This window comes from Sus scrofa, chromosome 6 (genome assembly GCF_000003025.6).
Source record: "Sus scrofa isolate TJ Tabasco breed Duroc chromosome 6, Sscrofa11.1, whole genome shotgun sequence".
Lineage (NCBI taxonomy): Eukaryota > Metazoa > Chordata > Mammalia > Artiodactyla > Suidae > Sus > Sus scrofa.
In genome coordinates this window covers 77258938-77277193 of record NC_010448.4, presented here as the reverse complement: position 1 = coordinate 77277193, position 18256 = coordinate 77258938, and the positions used below count along the sequence as shown (strand labels likewise).

The window sequence follows — 18256 nt, the reverse complement described above, 5'->3', positions numbered from 1 at the left end:
ACTTCCATATGCCATGGGAGCAGCCCTAGAAAAGGCAAAAAGACAAAAAAAAAAAAAAAAAAAAAAAAAGAAAGAAAGAAAAATAAACCACTACCTAAGTCTCAAGCTAACCTGTAAGTGGTACATGAGTAAGACAGACCCAAGCAGCATGGCAAAGGCTTTGAACACTGGGCTGAAGTCGAAACCACCATTCAAAGAAGGCAAGACAGACCTTGAGATCTGAACTTAAATAGGTTAATTGTCTACTAAATTAAAACAACAACGAAACAAACAAAAACCTTTTTTCCAGAGGGTTTTAATAGGATCCAGAGACTCACAATGTAATGCTCAAAAAGTCTAAAATTACCTGACATATCAAGAATCAGAAAACTCTAAACCAATCCTCAAGGAAAAAGATAATCAACAGATGTTAACTCTGAGATAACCCAGATATTGGAATTATTGAAGTCTACTTACAATCTTTCACCATGAGGTAAAGGTGAATATTCTTGAAATAAAGGGAAAAATAGAAATTCTTAGCAGAGAAATAGAAACTACGAAAAAAAGACTAATTAGAAATTTTATAACTGAGACATACAGTATCAGAAAAAAATTTTAAATCGTTGGGCAAGTTTAATGGCAGAACAAAGATAACAGAGATAATAGTCATTGAAGTTGAGAACAGATCAATAGAAATGATCTAATCCAAAGAGCAGAGAAAAAAATAATTAAAAAAAATGAACAGAGCCTCAGGGACCTGTGAAACAATAAGAAAAGGTCTAATGTTTCTATTCCTGGAACCCCTAAATAAGAGATAGACACAGGAAAAATATTAAATAAAAAATAATGGCTGGGAGTTCCCGTCGTGGCACAGTGGTTAACGAATCCGACTAGGAACCATGAGGTTGCGGGTTTGGTCCCTGCCCTTGCTCAGTGGGTTAAGGATCCGGTGTTGCCATGAGCTGTGGTGTAGGTTGCACACGTGGCTCGGATCCCGTGTTGCTGTGGCTCGGGCATAGGCTGGCAGCTACAGCTCCGATTCGACTCCTAGCCTGGGAACCTCCATATGCCACGGGAGTGGCCCAAAGAAATAGCAAAAAGACAAAAAAAAAAAAAAAAAAAAGGCTGAAAATTCCCCAAACTTAAATGAAAAGACATACATTGGCAGATTCAAAAGGTTATAGAGCCCCAAAGAAAGTAAGACCAAAGAAAACCAGGCCCAAATACAACCTAATTAAACTTCTGCAAATCAAGGATTAAGAAAATTCTTTAAAGCAGTCAGAGAAAAACTATGTTACATAAAAGGGAATAACAGCTCAGGAACTATGAATATCTCATCAGAAACCACAGAGGCCAGAAGACACTGGGACAACATCTTTTCAGAGAGAAAATAACCATTGACCCAGGATTCTATACCCAGCAAAATATCCTTAAGATACAAAGACGAATTAAGATATTTTTAGATGGGAGTTCCTGTCATGGCTCGAATGTGGCCCTAAAAAGATATTCTTTTTTTTTTTTTTGTCTTTTCTGGGGCCCCACCAGTGGCATATGGAGGTTCCCAGGCTAGGGGTCTAATCAGAGCTGTAGCTGCCAGCCTACACCACAGCCACAGCAACACAGGATCCAAGACACGTCTTTGACCTACACCACAGCTCATGGCATCACCAGATCCTTAACCCAGTGAGCAAGACCAGGGATTGAACCCACCACCTTATGGTTCCTAGTTGGATTCGTTAACCACTGAGCCATGACGGAAACTCCTTTTTTTTTTTTTTTTTTTTTGCCTGTTTTTGTAATTTATATAGGTAGAATCATTTGTATGTTATCTAATTGTGATTTCATATTGAATTTTTTTTTTTTTGTCTTTTGTCTTTTTAGGGCCTCACTCGCAGCATATGGAGGTTCCAGGCTAGGGGTCTAATTGAAGCTGTTGCTGCTGGCCTAAACCAGAGCCACAGCAATGCCAGATCTGAGCCACATCTGTGACCTACACCAAAGATCACAGCAACCCTGGATCCTTAACCCACTGAGCGAGACCAGGGATCGAACCTGAAACCTCATGGTTCCTAGTCAGATTCGTTTCTGCTGCACCAAGACGGGAACTCCCAAGACATTCTTAGATGAAGGAAGACTAAGGGAATTCTTAACCAGCAGATATGCTCTAAAAGAAAGATTGGAGGAAGTCCTGGCTAATAGGAATTGATAACAAAGGGAAACTTGGACTTCAGGAATAAAGCAAGAGCAAAAGATGTGGTATGGGAGATATCTGGGTAAATATAACACATCATTTTTCTCCTCTTAAGTTCTTTAAAATATGAGTATGTTTTTTTAAAAGCATTACATTATTTGGGAAGTTTCAATGTATGTCCATGTAACACACACAACAATGGCATCAAGATTTTAAGGCTTCTATATTTTACTCGAAGTCGTAAAATATTAATGCTAAGTAGATGGTGAAAAAGTTAGGTATGTATATGGTAATCCCTAGGCCAATCATTCGAAAATAATATAAAGAGAGCGAGCCAAAAATCCAAAAGATAAACTAAAACAAAACACTAAAATATATTTTTAAAAATCAAAAATAAGGCAGGAAGAAAGGAACAGAGAAATAAAAAAAGAGGTTACAAACAGAAATACAATGAAATGGTAAACCTAAATCCAACTATATCAGCCATTACATTAAACATATTTCAAGAGTTTATTCTTGAGTTGTCATTCATTGTATTGTATATCACACTGTCCTATTTAGGAAGATACCAGGGAAAACCTTCCTTTAGCAGGTTTCTTATTTCTCATTGACATTGGTTCTTGGGGAACACATCATTTCTCCCATCTTCCATTGGCTGCCAGGAAGCTCCAAGAACATACCCATAATGTTAATAAGCATTCCTACAATAAGAGATCCTGTGGTCATATGAGTATGTGAAACGCAGGGCTAAAGAAAGTTAAATCAATTTTTTATTCTGACTTTTTTAATCTTCATAACTGCCTTGAAAGATGGTACCATCACTATAAGTGATGGGAAAACCGAGTCTTCAGAGAAGTTTAGATTTCTGGTCCAGGTTTACCCAGTTGTGGTAACATTGGACTTCAGAGTCTACCCCCTTTGAAATGCTCATCCTTATGGCATGGGCTGCTCAAGGGCTGGCCTCAAGCCTGGCTCAGCAAAAGGAGGGAGTTCTATAGCATCGGGCAGGTGTGACCCAGCCCAAAGAATCACAAAATCCAGCCATCCCTACCCCAACACTTATCTAAGTCCTTCTGCCTTGGAATGCTCATGCTGATGCCACTTTTATCTAAAGCTGATCCTGATGACCCACAAACCTGACACCGACACCGTAGTCCTCACTCTGATTTCTCCCAGATCCACTTTCCTCTCTTGGAGGCTTTCTCCAAGAAATAAATTTACAGGGCAGGGAAGGGGGCTTCATGGACTTCAGATGCATCATGGAAGTAATCTCTTGTTGGTAGCTGTGTACCCATGGCAGTGGAAGAGAACCAGACAATTTTTTGCTAAATTTCTTGTATAATGGGTTTCAATTCTTAACTCCCCTATAATAGGATTTGATGTCCATACCCTCTCCATGCCTCAAAATGGGTGGAATGGACTCCTCCCAACCCTTGACTTTGGGCTTGCCCATTACACTTGCCTTGGCCAATGGATTTTTAGTAGATCTGACAAGAGAAGAAGCTTGAAATTGAATCCCCCTCAATGCCCTTAGAACTGTAGTGATCTGTAATCATGGTCCAGTCTCTGCCTCCTTCATGGGCCTCCCAGAACAAATATCTTCAGGCTTTGAGCCTGAAGCCCATCTGTATTATTTTTCTATTGCTGCATAAAAAAAATTATTAGAAACTTAGTGGCTTTAGCCAAGTCATATATTATCTCATGATTTCTATAGGTGAGAAGTCTGGACACAGTATACCTGGGTCCTCTGCTCAGGATCTCAATAGTTGAAACCAAAATGTTGGCCAGGGCTATGATCTCATCTGAAGACTTGATGAGAAGAATGTTTTTCCAAGCCCATTCAGGGTGTTGGGAGAATTCAGTTCCTCATGAAGGACCAAAGTGCCATCTTTCTTGTTGGCTGTCCATCAAGGGTCACTCTCGGCTCCTAGAGGGTGACCTCACATCCTAGCAATGACCCTGTCATAACACAGCATCTCACTTCTTTAAAGACAGCAGGAGAATCTCACTCCAGTCTGCTGTGATGGAGTGATGTGATGTGATGTGACATAATGTTATCACTGGAGTGTCTATCCCATCCATTTTGCCAGATAACATAACCATGTCAAGACAGCGATCCCATCATCTTCACAGATCCAATCCATGCTCAGTCGCAGGGGACTATATACGGCATGTACACCAAGGGGCAGAAATCTTGGTGGACATCATAGGGTTCTGCCTACCACACCATCTAAGCCTAAATTAGCCAAACCATGGTCAACTTACCAACCCATGCGAGTGAGAATTTAATGCTTGTTGTAAGCCACTAGATTTTGAGGCAGCTTATTATGCAGTATTATTATGGCAATTGGCTGGCTGATACACTTCTTTTCAAGAAGCATTGCCCTCCTTGTTCATACAGCATCCTATTTCCATTTTGGGGAGGGACCTTGCAGTGATGGACAAGACGGTGGGACCAGCCAGTGCCTCCTGGATGGGGGGACCTTGAGCCAGTTTACTTCACTTGTATGGACCCATTACTCATCTGAATAGTGGGACCCACCATACCTACTTCATCTGGATGTTGGGAAGGTTAAATAATTATGGATGAGGGCCACCTGACACATAGTCACCTCCATAAACGTTAATGTCTCATCTCTCTAAAGCTCATATTTCTAGCCAACATGCCTATATCTTTGGAGGATGTATGTGATATGAATTCTGGGAGGGGCCACTGCACTGCTGATACCCGTGGGTTGCCTGAATGACGTTTCCTCACCAGGGGAGCAGGTGACCTGCAGGGCTCTCTGACCTTGTATGGACTCTCTGTCTGAGCCAGATTGTGGAAGGCATCCCTCCCTGGTTTCTAGAGACCCTGGGCATCTATCCTCAGACAAAATCCCAGCTCCATCTCTCCCATACTTTAATTTTACATTAATTAAAAAATGTGACTTGGGAGCCTTCTGTTGGAGAGCTCAGTCTCTGTCATTAATCAGCTGTGGGATTAGGCAAATGACCTTAACTTTCCGATCTTTGGTTTCTTCCCCAAACATGAAGGGTAAGATTCCCACCTCACAAGGTTATTAGGCAGATGATATGACAAAAACTGTATGCCCAGGCCCATCACAGGAGTTTTGCAGATGGTGTTCTCATTCCTGCAGAGCAGAGACTGTCTATGACCACTCTTTTAATGCTACACCCTGCCCCACCCTACTTCCAGGAGAAGAGCACAGAGCAGGTGCTTAAGGAAATGTTTGCTTTTGCCTTCTCATCCTTAGCCTCATTTGATCCTTGTGTAAACCCATGGTGGCAGGTGGGTGTGGTAGTCCTAAGGGTTGTTTTCAATAGCTCTGCCTCCTGCTTCCCAAGCCCAGGTGGATTACGCTTCACCGTTCCCTTTCAAGTTCGTTGTGTCCATATGATTTGCTGTTGTCAGTGAAGGGTGAGCAGAAGTGTCCTGTGTCACTGGAGTGGAAGCTTTAGGAGACCACGCACGATTCATCACCTCTCTTTCCTTCTGGTACCAGCAACCAGCAACACTGAAGATTATGCCTATTCTCGGGTGGACTGGTAAGAGTATTAAACATGAATAGGAATAAGAAAAAAGGGAAACCTTTGGTGTTTTAAGCCATCTAGATTTGGGGTTGTTGGGTACTGCCTTCCAGCTGGATAGAGTTGGTTTAGACTTTAAAGGATGAGGGGAAGTGGCTTGCCTACAGTCACACTGAAGGGACCTGGGGCCAAGAGTGGGGCTTTACTTGAGAAAGCACATTTGATTCTTTCCAGGGGAGAGAGCAGAGGTAACTCAAGCTCTGTACACACTCTCCCCAGTGCCTCTGGGAAGGGAGTCCTTGTTCCTTGCTAGTTCACATGATCAGGAGCAGGAAAGTGATTCTCTGCTCAGAGTAAGTCAGTGGAAGCTGGGGAGTGCAGGCGATGGAGTTCTGGAACCTGTATTCTCGGGTTGACTAGACATTGTAGACTTAACTTTGCAACAGACAGGCGGATACTCAGAAGCCCCCGTCTCTGTTCTGTGTGCCCCTCCCCATCTCAATGTCTCCATTTATCTCCTGTCTCAGGAGCCTCTTTCCTTCACTAGTAAATTTTCTAGGAAAAGCTGTGAATTTCATCCACCGTAGGGTGTGCCTGCCAAATGAGACCAGGAACAGAGACTGCTATGTTACGCAGCATTGCTGCAGCAGTAGCTGACTGAAACAGTTGTTTAATCAATATGCATTCTTCCCTTCTCCCTTAGGCACAGAAACCTGATTTTACTCTGGATAGTAGTGTGCCTAGGCAGGTGACTATGTTCTTCAGCTTTCCTTGGGGGTATAAACAAAGGTTGTTAAGTGGGACCCCGAGGAAACCTTCCTAAGAAAGTGCCAGAGAGCTCTGCGGGGGTCCCTAAGAGCAGGTCTGCGTCTGGAGTAACTTGGCATCTTACATTCAGCACCCAGCACTTTGTGCTGCTTCCCCAGCACTGGTGATGGACAGCTCTGAGCCACCTGGGCACTCTCTGAGCTGCTTCAAGACCAGCCTTTGGCTCAGTTTATTGTCATGGTAACCTAGAGGATCCTTAGATATCATATAGCCCATTTTTAATAAACATATTGAAATAAGGTCTGAGAAGGGGAGAAAATTGTCTCAGGACCCACAGTGAGTCATGTGCAGATCTCAGAGTAGAACTTGACTAGCTCTTGACTCTCCCTCATATCCTCCTGGTTTACTGAGATATAACTGCTCAGTTGGGCTGGAAGGTAAGTAGGGAGAAGGACATAGGGTGAAACATATTTGGGAGCCCTGGTCCTGACATAAGCTGCCTGGATTCCACAGGGGGGCTGGTACAGAGCTCATCACACTGCAGGGATCCTATGTGGAGAAGGATGCTGGGAAGCCTTCTGATTGGTCTGACCCTGGGAAGAGAACTTAACTGGGTTGATGAACACAGGTCCTTCCTCCTGTACACTTCACCCAGCCTTCATGTGCACTTTCTCCCAACAACTCCCCCACCTGGCCCCTTCCTGTTCAAATCATCCACATAAACCAGGACCCTGGACTGACATGGGTGCCCTGGTTTAGATCCAGGGGAACACGTGCGGTAGACGGTGCTGGTCCTTGCCCAGATGCCCTTCTCCCGGGCCAGGGTACCTGTCCCCTAACTGATGTGCATGTTGCTGCTAAGGACTCACTGCCACACCTTTCTCTGGAGAACGGCCCTCAGCCCATCGGAGCCACTTTAACCAGAGGCGTTTGGGCACGTGAGCCCTTTACCCACCCATCGACATTCCCAGGGACAGCCAGCAGCCAGTGAGTGACTGAACTGTGCAAAAACAGTCCCTTGGTCTTAAGGTGAGACTAACTCCATGTTTTATATTTTATTTTATTATTTTATTTTTACTTTATTTTATTTTTTGTCTTTTTAGGACAGCACCCACGGCATATGGAGGTTCCCAGGCTAGGGGTCAAATCAGAGCTGTAGCCACTGGCCTACGCCACAGCCACAGCCATGCCAGATCCAAGCCACATCTTTGACCTACACCACAGCTCACGACAACACCAGATCCTTAACCCACTGAGCGAGGCCAGGGGTCGAATCTGTGTCCTCATGGATGCTAGTCAGATTCATTTCTGCTGAGCCACGACAGGGACTCCTAACTCCATGTTTCAATGCACCCTCCAGAGCTCCCTGCAGTGTCAGGTTGAGGCTAGACTCCAGGCAAAACCTCATTTTTGCTTGGCTCTGCCCCCTGCCCTATCTTGCTTCCTTTACTCCCTTACGGATTTCTCTCTCAATAATTCATTTGCCCAAGAATCTCTGTATCAGGCTCTGCTTCTAGGGCAGTATGTACGCTTCTGGGGTCTCTCCCACCCTCCAAATTCTGTACCCTGAGAGGTGGCCGCAGACGGTCCTAAGTTTAGTGGCAGGAAAAATCTGTCCTGGTGAAGAAGACCGAGGTTTCCCCAGAGAGGTGCTTGAGAGTGTCATCCATTGATTATTTTTTCTTTTGAGGGCCACACTTGCAGCATATGAAGTTCCTGGAATCGAATCAGAGCTGCAGCTGAGCCCTATGCCACAACCAAGGCAACACTGGATCCAAGTCACATCTGCGACCTGCATGGCAGGTTGCAGTAACCATGGATCTTTTACCCACTGAGTGAGGCCAGGGATCGAACCCACATCCTCATGGGTACCAGATAGGTTCTTAACCTGCTGAGCCACAATGGGATCTCCCATGGGTCAAATACCAAAGAGACTTCTTCTCTGTGTCCAGCATCTGCTTAGACCCGGGGGACCTGGACGAGAGAAGTGCAGTTCCTAACCTGACCCTCTAAATTACAAGCTTTTGACTTAGCCCCTGAATCCCTTTTAAGGGCAGCCACACTATGGGGATCAATTGAATACATGGAACCTCAGAGATGCTTTTAATTTCTTTTTAATGTATATGTAACAGTTACGCCTGAGTTACAGAGGAAGCGCTTACAAGCAGGTAGTTAAAGCAAATGCCAGTTTCTCTTTCTAGTCTACTACTCCATATAGCTGAATAAATTATGGTGCGATTATATTTAAACACACACCTTCGCGCCCACACGCCCACGCGGACACCCCACTCACACTCTCAGGCACACACGCACGCACTCCCACGTGGAGGAGAAATGGCTGTGAGTCAAACACGGGAGCAACCACGTAGCAGTTACTGGGAAGAAGGAGTGATCTAGAGGGCTAGGCAGAGAGCTCCCGGGTGGGGGACTGGCCTGGTTAGAGCTGACAGAGAAAGCATTCGATACACAGAGGTCTCCGAGCTTTTCAAGACGGTAGCTGGAGGATCCCCCCACTTGGCCTTGGTTTGGTGCCTCTGCGGGAGGGGAGGCGAGATCTGTCAACCTCAAAAAGCATCCAACAGTAAAGGGCACATTCGGGAGCTCGATGAGCACATCGACCTGAGAGAGGCCTCAGAGCATGTCTTTTGGGGGCCATCAAGGAGTTTCCCAAGTTCCAGGATCCGAATGTCCGAAGGCTTCACCCACTCCATCTCAAACAGCAGTCGGTGGAGTGATCAAAATCTGGGGCCTGCCATGTTCTCGAGCCACAGTCGGATTGGAAATCTGACCTTCTCGTGTTCCTTCTGGGCCCACCTCTCTCTTGATTCCACTCTCCTTCTCCTCTCTCCCTTCTCCTTCATGCTCCTCTGGCAAAAGAACGGCAAATGGAAATCAAGGAAAACATAAGAATATAAAAGCAGAGCTTGGTTCTCACACATCACTTTTTTTTTTTTTTTCATAGCAAGAGAGAAATACCAAATGAAAAACAAAGCAATAAAAATGAAAGAACCCAAGAGAGCCCGGAATGTATAATTTGAAACACACAATATGCAGATATATCCCTACAGATGGTCCCTGGCACTAGCACGACACGCACTGTGGGGGGGGGTTTCTTTCCATTTTTAGTATATATATATATGTATATATATAAAAGTCAACTTCCTATAAACGAACAGCACATCACCACGTTTCCAACTAATGTACAATGAGCTCAGAAGAGGGGCCCCCATAGGTAGGACCAACAGCTACTTGTGATAAGTTGGAGGAAATAGGTTTTTTTTTTTGTTTTTTTTTGTTTTTTTTTTTTGCCATGGACTCTATTTACAGGGATGGATTGGGGCAGGGGGACTGTTTCTGGGGCAGCCTAGCCACTGGGATTCAGGCCTTCTTTCTCAGCCTGTGGTCCACCCTCAAGAGTTTAAAGCCTTGCAACTCTTACCCAACACCAACTTTCTGGTGAAGTGGCAAGTGGCCGACACGAGACTGAGTTGTACAGATGGAGTTGGCTAGCCACATAGTACACTGGGTTTAAGGAAAACCTGCTGGGGTCAAGGTCTCTTCCTGAGGAGTGTGGGGGCCCCTGGGGGAAATAAGTCCTGATTTCTACCAAGATGGTGGCTTGGGAGAACTCCAGAGAAGAGGGACTTCTTGAGAAATCATTTGGTTTATTCCCATTTCGCCACAGTGGGCAGATATTTGGGATTGGTCCTAGCACTGGAATGTCACTTCCTAGGCGTGGGGCTGGGTGGTTTTGAGGTCACCTGCCTGAGATCCCTGCTCCTGGGTAATATACGTTGTAAGGAGACTCATAGCATGTCTGAGACTGGCCTCCAGGGGGAAAAGATCAACCATTCAAGGAATGTGAATGAAGAAGATGGTTGACCTTAAGAGCTGCTTTCTGGCTGTGATAGCAACAAAAGCATGGACTGGGTCACCAAGAGATAATACACTTTTTCTGTCCAGAACTTGAAGAACCCAAAGTCTCCTGGGGTGGATGCTCCCATTGAAACCTTGATGGCTGAACTTGATGGACCACACATGTCTGGGTGTCCGCTGCTACCAAATGCCATTTATCCTCAATCAATGATAGGTTCCTCTAAACCAAAGGTACAAGCCTCCTTGGTCATGGTCCAGGACAGGCTTGACATTACTGAGTATGAAGATGAGAAGCAGGTGAGCATTTGTCACAGAGGTGATGTCCATGCAGGAAAATGTCCCAGTATCTTGCTAACTCAGCTCCCCAGCAGAGAGAAACTCAGATGGATTCTCAAAGCAGCAGCCTTTCCTTCTGGGAATGTCTCATTGGCGAAGGGCAGGAGGCGTAGGTTGAGCAAAGAGGTGGCTGCAGGGGCCCAGATGGGGACAAGCAATTTGGTCCCGTCTTCATGGATTCAATGCTGTGTCTTCCGTATCAAATGCCTTTTATCCAGAAGCACTTGAGAAAGGGGATCCAAGTGTGGATTATAACGATGGTGAAGATAAATACAGTTTTGCTAAACAGGTGGAGGTGGTGAAAAGTTCCAAAGGAGGCTGTGGTCAGGGGCTGGAATCATTCCCCAAAGGTCTCAACTTGTAAAGAGAAGGGAGCTTGGGAGAGCCCCTGGAGTGGCCAAGGATTCGGCCCTCTTCGCCAGAACCTTCAGTGTCCCCTCTGCCCAGAGGTGGTGGCTCAAAGATTGGCCACATCTCCCCATCCAGCTGAGCTGGATCAACACACAGAGGCAGCACAGCTGAGAATGTGTCAACACTGAAAGACACCACTCTGGGTGGGATAGGGACACTTCCCAACCCCTCCAGGGTCAAAGGCAATCGGTCGTCTTGTCCATGGGGCAAGCAGTCCCTGATGACCCAAGAACCCTCTTCAAGGACTCCAAGAAAAGCGCTCTGCACCCCTGGTGGCTTAAAGGGACCCATGGACAGAGGGATGCCCCATTCCTGGAGGGGTGGGCATACAGGGGGTGGGCCTGGGTCTCTGAGGGAGGCTTTGTGAGAAATTGAAGCTCCATGGGGTGTGGACTTGGAGGCATAAAGCTGAAGCCTTTGGCAACAAAGGTTTGCAGCCCATGAGCAGAGGGACCCCAGTTATGAAACCCTTTTCTGAGCCTGCCCCTTCACTCACGTGTCCCCAAGGCTTGATCCCTTTCCCCTGCCATTGATTCAGTGACTGAAAAAACTGAAGGGTCTGTGGGCTCCCTGGGCCCCAGGTGGGCCGGATAAGCCTGGGACTTAGCTTCAGTCTAAGAGCCCAAAGCTGCTTCTGGAGGCCCCTTGGGTCCTGGTTCCCTGGGCCCTCCCACTGCTGACAAGCCCCACCCACATGGCCCCACCCCCGGGCTAAGTCTCTTCCTGGTCCTCCCAGTGCCCCTGCCTGGGCTGCATTCCACCCTCCACCCAGCAGGAGTGTGTGGTCCTGAAGTCTTTAGACTTCCTGGGTGATTCTCTGGGAACACCTCAGGGCTATGGTCCCCTCTCTGCCAAAATCCTAGTGTTCAGAGGAGGAACAGGCTGTGGTTCTGGCCCTGAGCCAGAGGCCCACCCGGGAGGGTGGGCTCCCAGCACCGCCAGCCCAGAGCTCCACCTCCACCTCTGGCCAGGGGACGTGTGGAGTTGGGTGCAAAGGGCTCCAGGACCTCCCCCTGGACAGCATCCTCCTATGGGTGCCCAAGGTGTTCTGTTCAGGGTGAGCTTCCATCTCTGCATCTGAGATGGCACAGAGGCCATGACAGGACCTGGCAGGGAGGAGACTGAAGGCTGACCGGAGACCCTCCTGGGGCTAGAGTGAAGGGGCAGACTCCAAGGGGGTCACTCCAGATCCCTAACCACAGGCGAATGGTGGGCAGGCTGCTCGTTTTCAGAGGGTTGGCCATGAGAAGGGGGTGGGCTCCTTTCCTGGCCTCCTGGGACCCCAGGGCAATGAAGGGACTGAGGTGGGGAGGCTCATGGATCAGTGAGGAGTAGGCTGGGACTTGGGCTGGGGCAAGTCGCCCCAGGGGCCCTAGTAGGCCTGGCCAGTTTCCACAGGCAGGAGTCCCAGCACAGCTGAGTGCTCGCCGAGCTTCATGCGACGCTGTGTGGAGAGGCTCACGTTTTTCGCCAGGTAATCAACAGCCGCTGGAAAAAAAGAGAAACTCCTAGAAATTGAGGTTCTTTTTGCTCTTCTTCAATCTGCCCTATATCCATCCATCCATCCATCCATCCATCCATTAGTTATTCATCAATTCATCCATCCATCCTTCTGTCCATCGATCCATCTCTTCTCCCATCCATCTATCTATCCATCCACCCATCCACATATCCATCCATCCAACCATATATTTATCCACCTGTCCTTCTATCCATCCATCAACTTGTCCATCTATCCTCTATCCATCTGTTCATCTATCCATTTATTTATTTGTCAATTCATCCATCCATCCTTCTGTCCATCTATCCATCTCTTCATCCATCCATCCATCCATCCATCCATCCATCCACATATCCACCCATCCAGCCATATATTCATCTGTTTACCCATCACCTATGCATCTATCCATTCATCAATTTTGCCATGCATCCTATATCTACCCATCTGTCCATCCATCCATTTCTTCAGGAAACTCTTTCTCTTACTTCCTCTCCAGTCCGTCAGCAAACATTTGTTTAACATTTATTATTTACCCAGCTCTCTTGTGGGTTCTGTAGAGAAGTACAGAGGGTATTACATTGTTTAGTGTAGAAACGACCCCTCTTTCCAACACGCCTCTACATATCCCTACAATGGGGGACATCCAGCAAGTCCTGTGGTGCCCGGGGAGTAATGAGGGCAAAGTCCTTCTGCCTTTTCTGGACCCTGAGCCCAGCTCATGGATGAGGCAAAGCAAGACCTCAAAGCCAAAGGAGCTTTTGTGGGTGAGCTGAGGGGTCCACGCAGAAGGAGGGGCCCGGAATCTGTAATGCAGGGAGCTGAGACCCTCAGCCTTGTCCATACTGGTCACCCAGAGGAGAGGGATGAGAGTCCGAGAGGGTGTAAGTGTGAACAGTGGAAATCAGAGTTTCTACGAAGTAGAAACAGGCATGAACGTTCACATGTGAGCAAACCTTGCACGTGAATGTGCACCCCGATGTGGGTGAGTTGTGTGCACCTGCGTGAGCAGACCAGTGGGAACACCTGTGCCTGCACAAGTAACTGTGCACAGTTCTACCTAACCCAGGTCCTGGGTACTGGTGTGCTTGTGTGTGCACAGGTGTGTCTGCCTGTATCCGGCCTTGACTGCCCTAATTGTGCCAGCCTCAGGCTGCTCCAGAAATGACTTCTGACCAAATTATTTGACTGGCATGTGACCAAGGCCTCTTGAGGCACAGAGATGCTGCGTCCCAAGCTGGAATCTCTGGCTGTGGCCATTCCAGCCCTCTGGGGTCTCTAGGATCCAGAGGCGAGAGGAAGATGGAGGGAGGGCCTCAGGAAACATGAGGCCTGGCCCAACACCCTCGCTGTCACCTACCACCTACTGGGGGACCCTACAGAGGGAGAGAGGAAGAGAGAGGGGGAGGGGGAGAGGGAGAGGGCACGCTACATGCCTCCCCAAAGTTGGGGGCTCTTGCCTAAGGTGGGTGGGTGGAGCCAGGAGGTGGTGGGCATGGCTGGGGGGCAAGTGGGCAGTTGAGATGGGCTGTATCAATAATTGAGATACCGCAGGCTGTATTGCCTAGGGGCTCAAATGACTGAGGTGCAAACCCTGCGCGTGACAACTCTCAGTGTGTGCTTTGGGGCACACCATGTCACCTTTCCAAACTTCGGTTTCCTTAAAAATAGTAACAGCACCTAGGGTGAAGGGTCCTTGAGAGCATTACGTGAAAAAAAAGTCTATAGAATGGTCAGTTAGCACTGTGGCTAGCACATAGGGAGCTCAAGAGATGTGGGCTCCTAGTATTGGGGTTTTGTAAGCAGACGTGCCCTTTGATGGGGACAAGAAGGAAAGGAGCAGCGAACGGGGCAATTCAGAGTCCCAGGTGGCTCCTGCTCATGTGGTTCTGAGTATATCATCTTCCTCTTCAGCCCTGTTTCCTTTGTCTATAAAATGGGGAGAACAAATGCCAGCCTCCTCAAGGGCTGTTAGGAGGATCAAATGAGATAACGTGCTTTAAGATGCTGGACACAGGGGGCTGAGGGCATGGCTTCCTAGATTCCCAAAGGATGTGCAAATGCCCTGGGGTCTTCCTGGAGCATCTGCACCCTGTGCCTCTCAGCTTCCCAGTCTCTAGGGCCTGAGCTGAGCTCCCTGGGTGCTGCCTCTGAGGTCCCTCAGCCTCCAGGCTCCCAGCTGGTAGAACAGAGTGGCGATGGCCAGCCTTGCCTGGACCTGGGTCTGCCCTTTACTCTAGGTGAGGTTGAAAGAATCTCCCATGTTTGGGCTCAGGGGGAACCTGACAGCTGGGGCCACACCATCTCTGCTCCTCGAAGCAGGTCTTATCCGGGCTCCAGGTCCTCCCCACAAGGAGGTCTCATTGTCAGTAACATTGTCAGAGCAGTAACAGGGAGAGGAAGAAGGCTAACATTTACCCAGAGCTAGCTCGATGCCAGTCCTCTTCCTTCCATTCTTCCTTCCTTCCTTCCCCCTTTCTTTCTTTCTTTCTTTCTTTCTTTCTTTCTTTCTTTCTTTCTTTCTTTCTTTCTTCCTTCCTTCCTTCCTTCCTTCCTCCTTTCTTTCTTTCTTCCTTCCTTCCTTCCTTCCTTCCTTCCTTTCTTTCTTTCCTTCCTTCCTTCCTTCCTTCCTTCCTTCCTTCCTTCCTTCCTTCCTTCCTCCCTCTTTTAGGACCACACCCATGGCATATGGAAGTCCTCAGGCTAGGGGTCAAATCAGAGCTGCAGCTGCCCCCCTACACCACAGCCACAGCAACACCAGATCTGAGCCGCATCTGCTAACTGCGCTGCAGCTCAAGGCAATGCCGGATCCTTAAATCCACTGAGTGAGGCCAGGGATCAAACCTGCATCCTCAGGGATGCTAGTCAGGTTCATTCCACTGAGCCCCGACGGGAATTGCCTGCCAGTCTTGTTCTAAGTACTTTCTGTGCATCATCTCATTTAATTCTCACGACAACTCTGTGAGGCTGGTCTTATTGTTATCATCCCCATTTTACAGATGACAACACTGAGGCCCTACCCTGAGAGACTGTATAACCTAAAAGATCACAGGGCTGCTAAATTGTGGAGCCATGATTCAAACAGGCAGTCGATTACCGGCTGCTAACCACCCCCCACCAGCTCCACCCAGCGGCCTCCTAAAGAATTGCCCCTAGGTTGCACACAGCCCTTGGGCGCGTATACAGAGAGCTCTACACCCCAAAGACTGCATTAGCCCCATTTTCTACTCCAGGAAATTTAAGTGACTTGCCTGAGGGCACAGCTCTTCCTGCGGGTGGGACACAAAGGTCTGGCTTTGAATGATGATGGTGGGAACCATGAAGCAAGCATTTACTAGATGCTAGGCAGACATTATCCCATTTAATTCTTTCAACAGCTCCACGTGTTAGGTACAGATGTTCCCATTTTACAGATGTGGAAACTGAGCCTCGGAAAGATGGCTGACCCAGAGGCACGCACAGGGCACGTGAGCTAGAGGAACCTGAATTTGTCCTGCCTGCACCTCTCCAGCCTCTGCAGCCTCTCCCCGTCACCAGCCATGGCCCTGCACATGTAGGCGCTGGTTGTCAAGATGAGCAGGGAAACACCAAGAAGGGGAACTTTACCGACGACCCAGCCAACTTCAAGGGCACCTGTCATCCCGCAGAGCCTGCCTCTCCCTGGGGTCAAGCCGGGGTCTGGCGAGGGCAAAGCTGTGACATTTCTCATTACGGCTTCCGTCAGCGGCCCTTCCTGTCCCTCTGTCTCTCCACGTCTCCTCTCCTCTGCCTCGCGCCTGGGCCTGGGCTCTCGACGTCTCAAATTAGATTAATCGGGAGTTGGCAGGAGATGTGGCAGCGATGCCAACCAGTAAACAAATCTCAGCCGTCAGCGTCTCGTCAGCCCGCGGCCCCAGAGGAGGACCCTTCTAGACACAAATTCTTATTAGACTTGTCAGATCTATTAAAATTCTTTTCACACTTCTGCGTTCTATCAGCCCCATCATTAGTACAGCCCTGGCCTCTGGGAACATTGGGGCCATATTAATCTGCCGTGTGCCCCATCCCTGCCCCCTGCCCCCACCCCCTTTAGGGATGGGGAGAGACAGACGGATGGACGATGGCAGAAGCAAGAGGGGAAGGTGGGAAGGCATCCCTGGGAAGATGAGAGGTCCAGGGAGAGGAGATGGACTCTGCTGCTTAAGTTTGGGCCACGTGCACACTCCAGGCACACCTGCCAGAGGCTCTCCATGGTTGCAGGTGGGGCCAGTGCACATCCGCACGTACTGCCAGGTGAGCTCAGGCAGATGGCCTCTCTGGGACCCACTTGCTCATCTGCCCAATGGGAATAACCCTGTACCTTGTACAGGCCGGCCATAGGGATGGAAGGCCAGACTCATAGTAATGCTCAATAAACGATTCCCTTTCTTTCTTTCCTTCTTTCTTTCTTTCTCTCTCTCTCTTTCCTTCCTTCCTTCCTTCCTTCCTTCCTTCCTTCCTTCCTTTCCTTCTTCCTTTTTTTCCTTTTTTTGGGGGCTGAACCTGCAGCATATGGAAGTTCCCAGGCTAGGGGTTGAATTGGAGCTGCAGCTGCCAGTCTATGTCACAACCACAGCAACACAGGATCTGAGCTGCATCTGCAACCTATGCCACAGCTTGTGGCAATGCTGGATCCTCAACCCACTGAGCGAGGCCAGGGATTGAACCCACATCCTCATGGATACCAGTCAGGTTCTTAACCTGCTGAGCCACAAAGGGACCTCCTCCTTTCTCTATACACGTACATTTTGTATCGTTGTACCTTGAAGCCATGTACGTACACACGTTAGTGAACACACACGCAGACATAAATCTCTGCCCACGCGGAGGTGCATGTAGTGTTGTGAACATGAATCCACACCCAGGTGTGTCTAGATGTGCATCATTATTCAGTCTTACACACATTTGTGGTGTGGCCCAAAGAGAACTGAGTGTGCAGTGAGGAGAACTGGTATCCATCATTCGCTTTCTGTGTGACCTTGGGAAAGTTCCCAGCCTCTCTGAGCCTTAGCTTTTGTGTCTGCAGCTGGAGGGCAAGTTAACACCTACTTGGGTGGGGTTTTTGAGAGTCACACAAAATGAGGACCATAAATTTCTCCCAGTGCCCAGTGGGCTGACCGCATGCATGAGACAGATGCGGGAGAATGACAGGTGGCCCCAGGCATATTCAGAGCATCCTGGAACATGAGACCGTGGGAGCCCCGTCATAGGCGGATTCGGCTGCCCATGAACATGAGCCTGTAGTTGGTGGGAATGCGTCCCTGGGCTGTCCCCGAATGTCAAAGATGAGGGGGATGGTACCATGGGAAAACCTGGAAGTGACAGAGTCTGATCTCCAGGCCCCCATTTCACAGATGGCAAAACTGAGGCTCCAAGAGTTGGGTGACTTGCCTAGAGTATGGTCGAGTGGGGGGCAGACCCTCCCTCAGGCCCCTCCCAGACTGACCCTAAGGACTGTGTGGGGTTGGGTGGAGGGGGACGGGGTCTGAGCTGGGGTTCCCTCTGGGTTGGGCCAGAGACTGATCAACCCCTGGAGGAGCCAGGGCAGCGAGAGTGGAGCTGGAGGGGGAGTGATGGGGGGAGAGGGGCCAGGGGAGGGAGGAAGAGGGGAGGGAGTGGACGTCACTCAGGCAAGCTTTTCCCCAGCA

The 18256-nt window shown here is 48.5% G+C and overlaps 1 protein-coding gene across 3 annotated transcripts in view; it reads right to left on the bottom strand.

The window, feature by feature from the left end:
- The window catches only part of PAX7 (paired box 7), a 107800-nt gene continuing 98111 nt past the window's right edge, over positions 8568-18256 (bottom strand). For all 3 annotated transcript variants that reach the window (XM_021095460.1, XM_021095458.1, XM_021095459.1), the window contains exon 9: positions 8568-12580. In XM_021095460.1, coding sequence (XP_020951119.1) covers positions 12465-12580 — 116 coding nt within the window. In that variant the 3' untranslated portion in view covers positions 8568-12464. The remainder of the gene's footprint in view (positions 12581-18256) is intronic.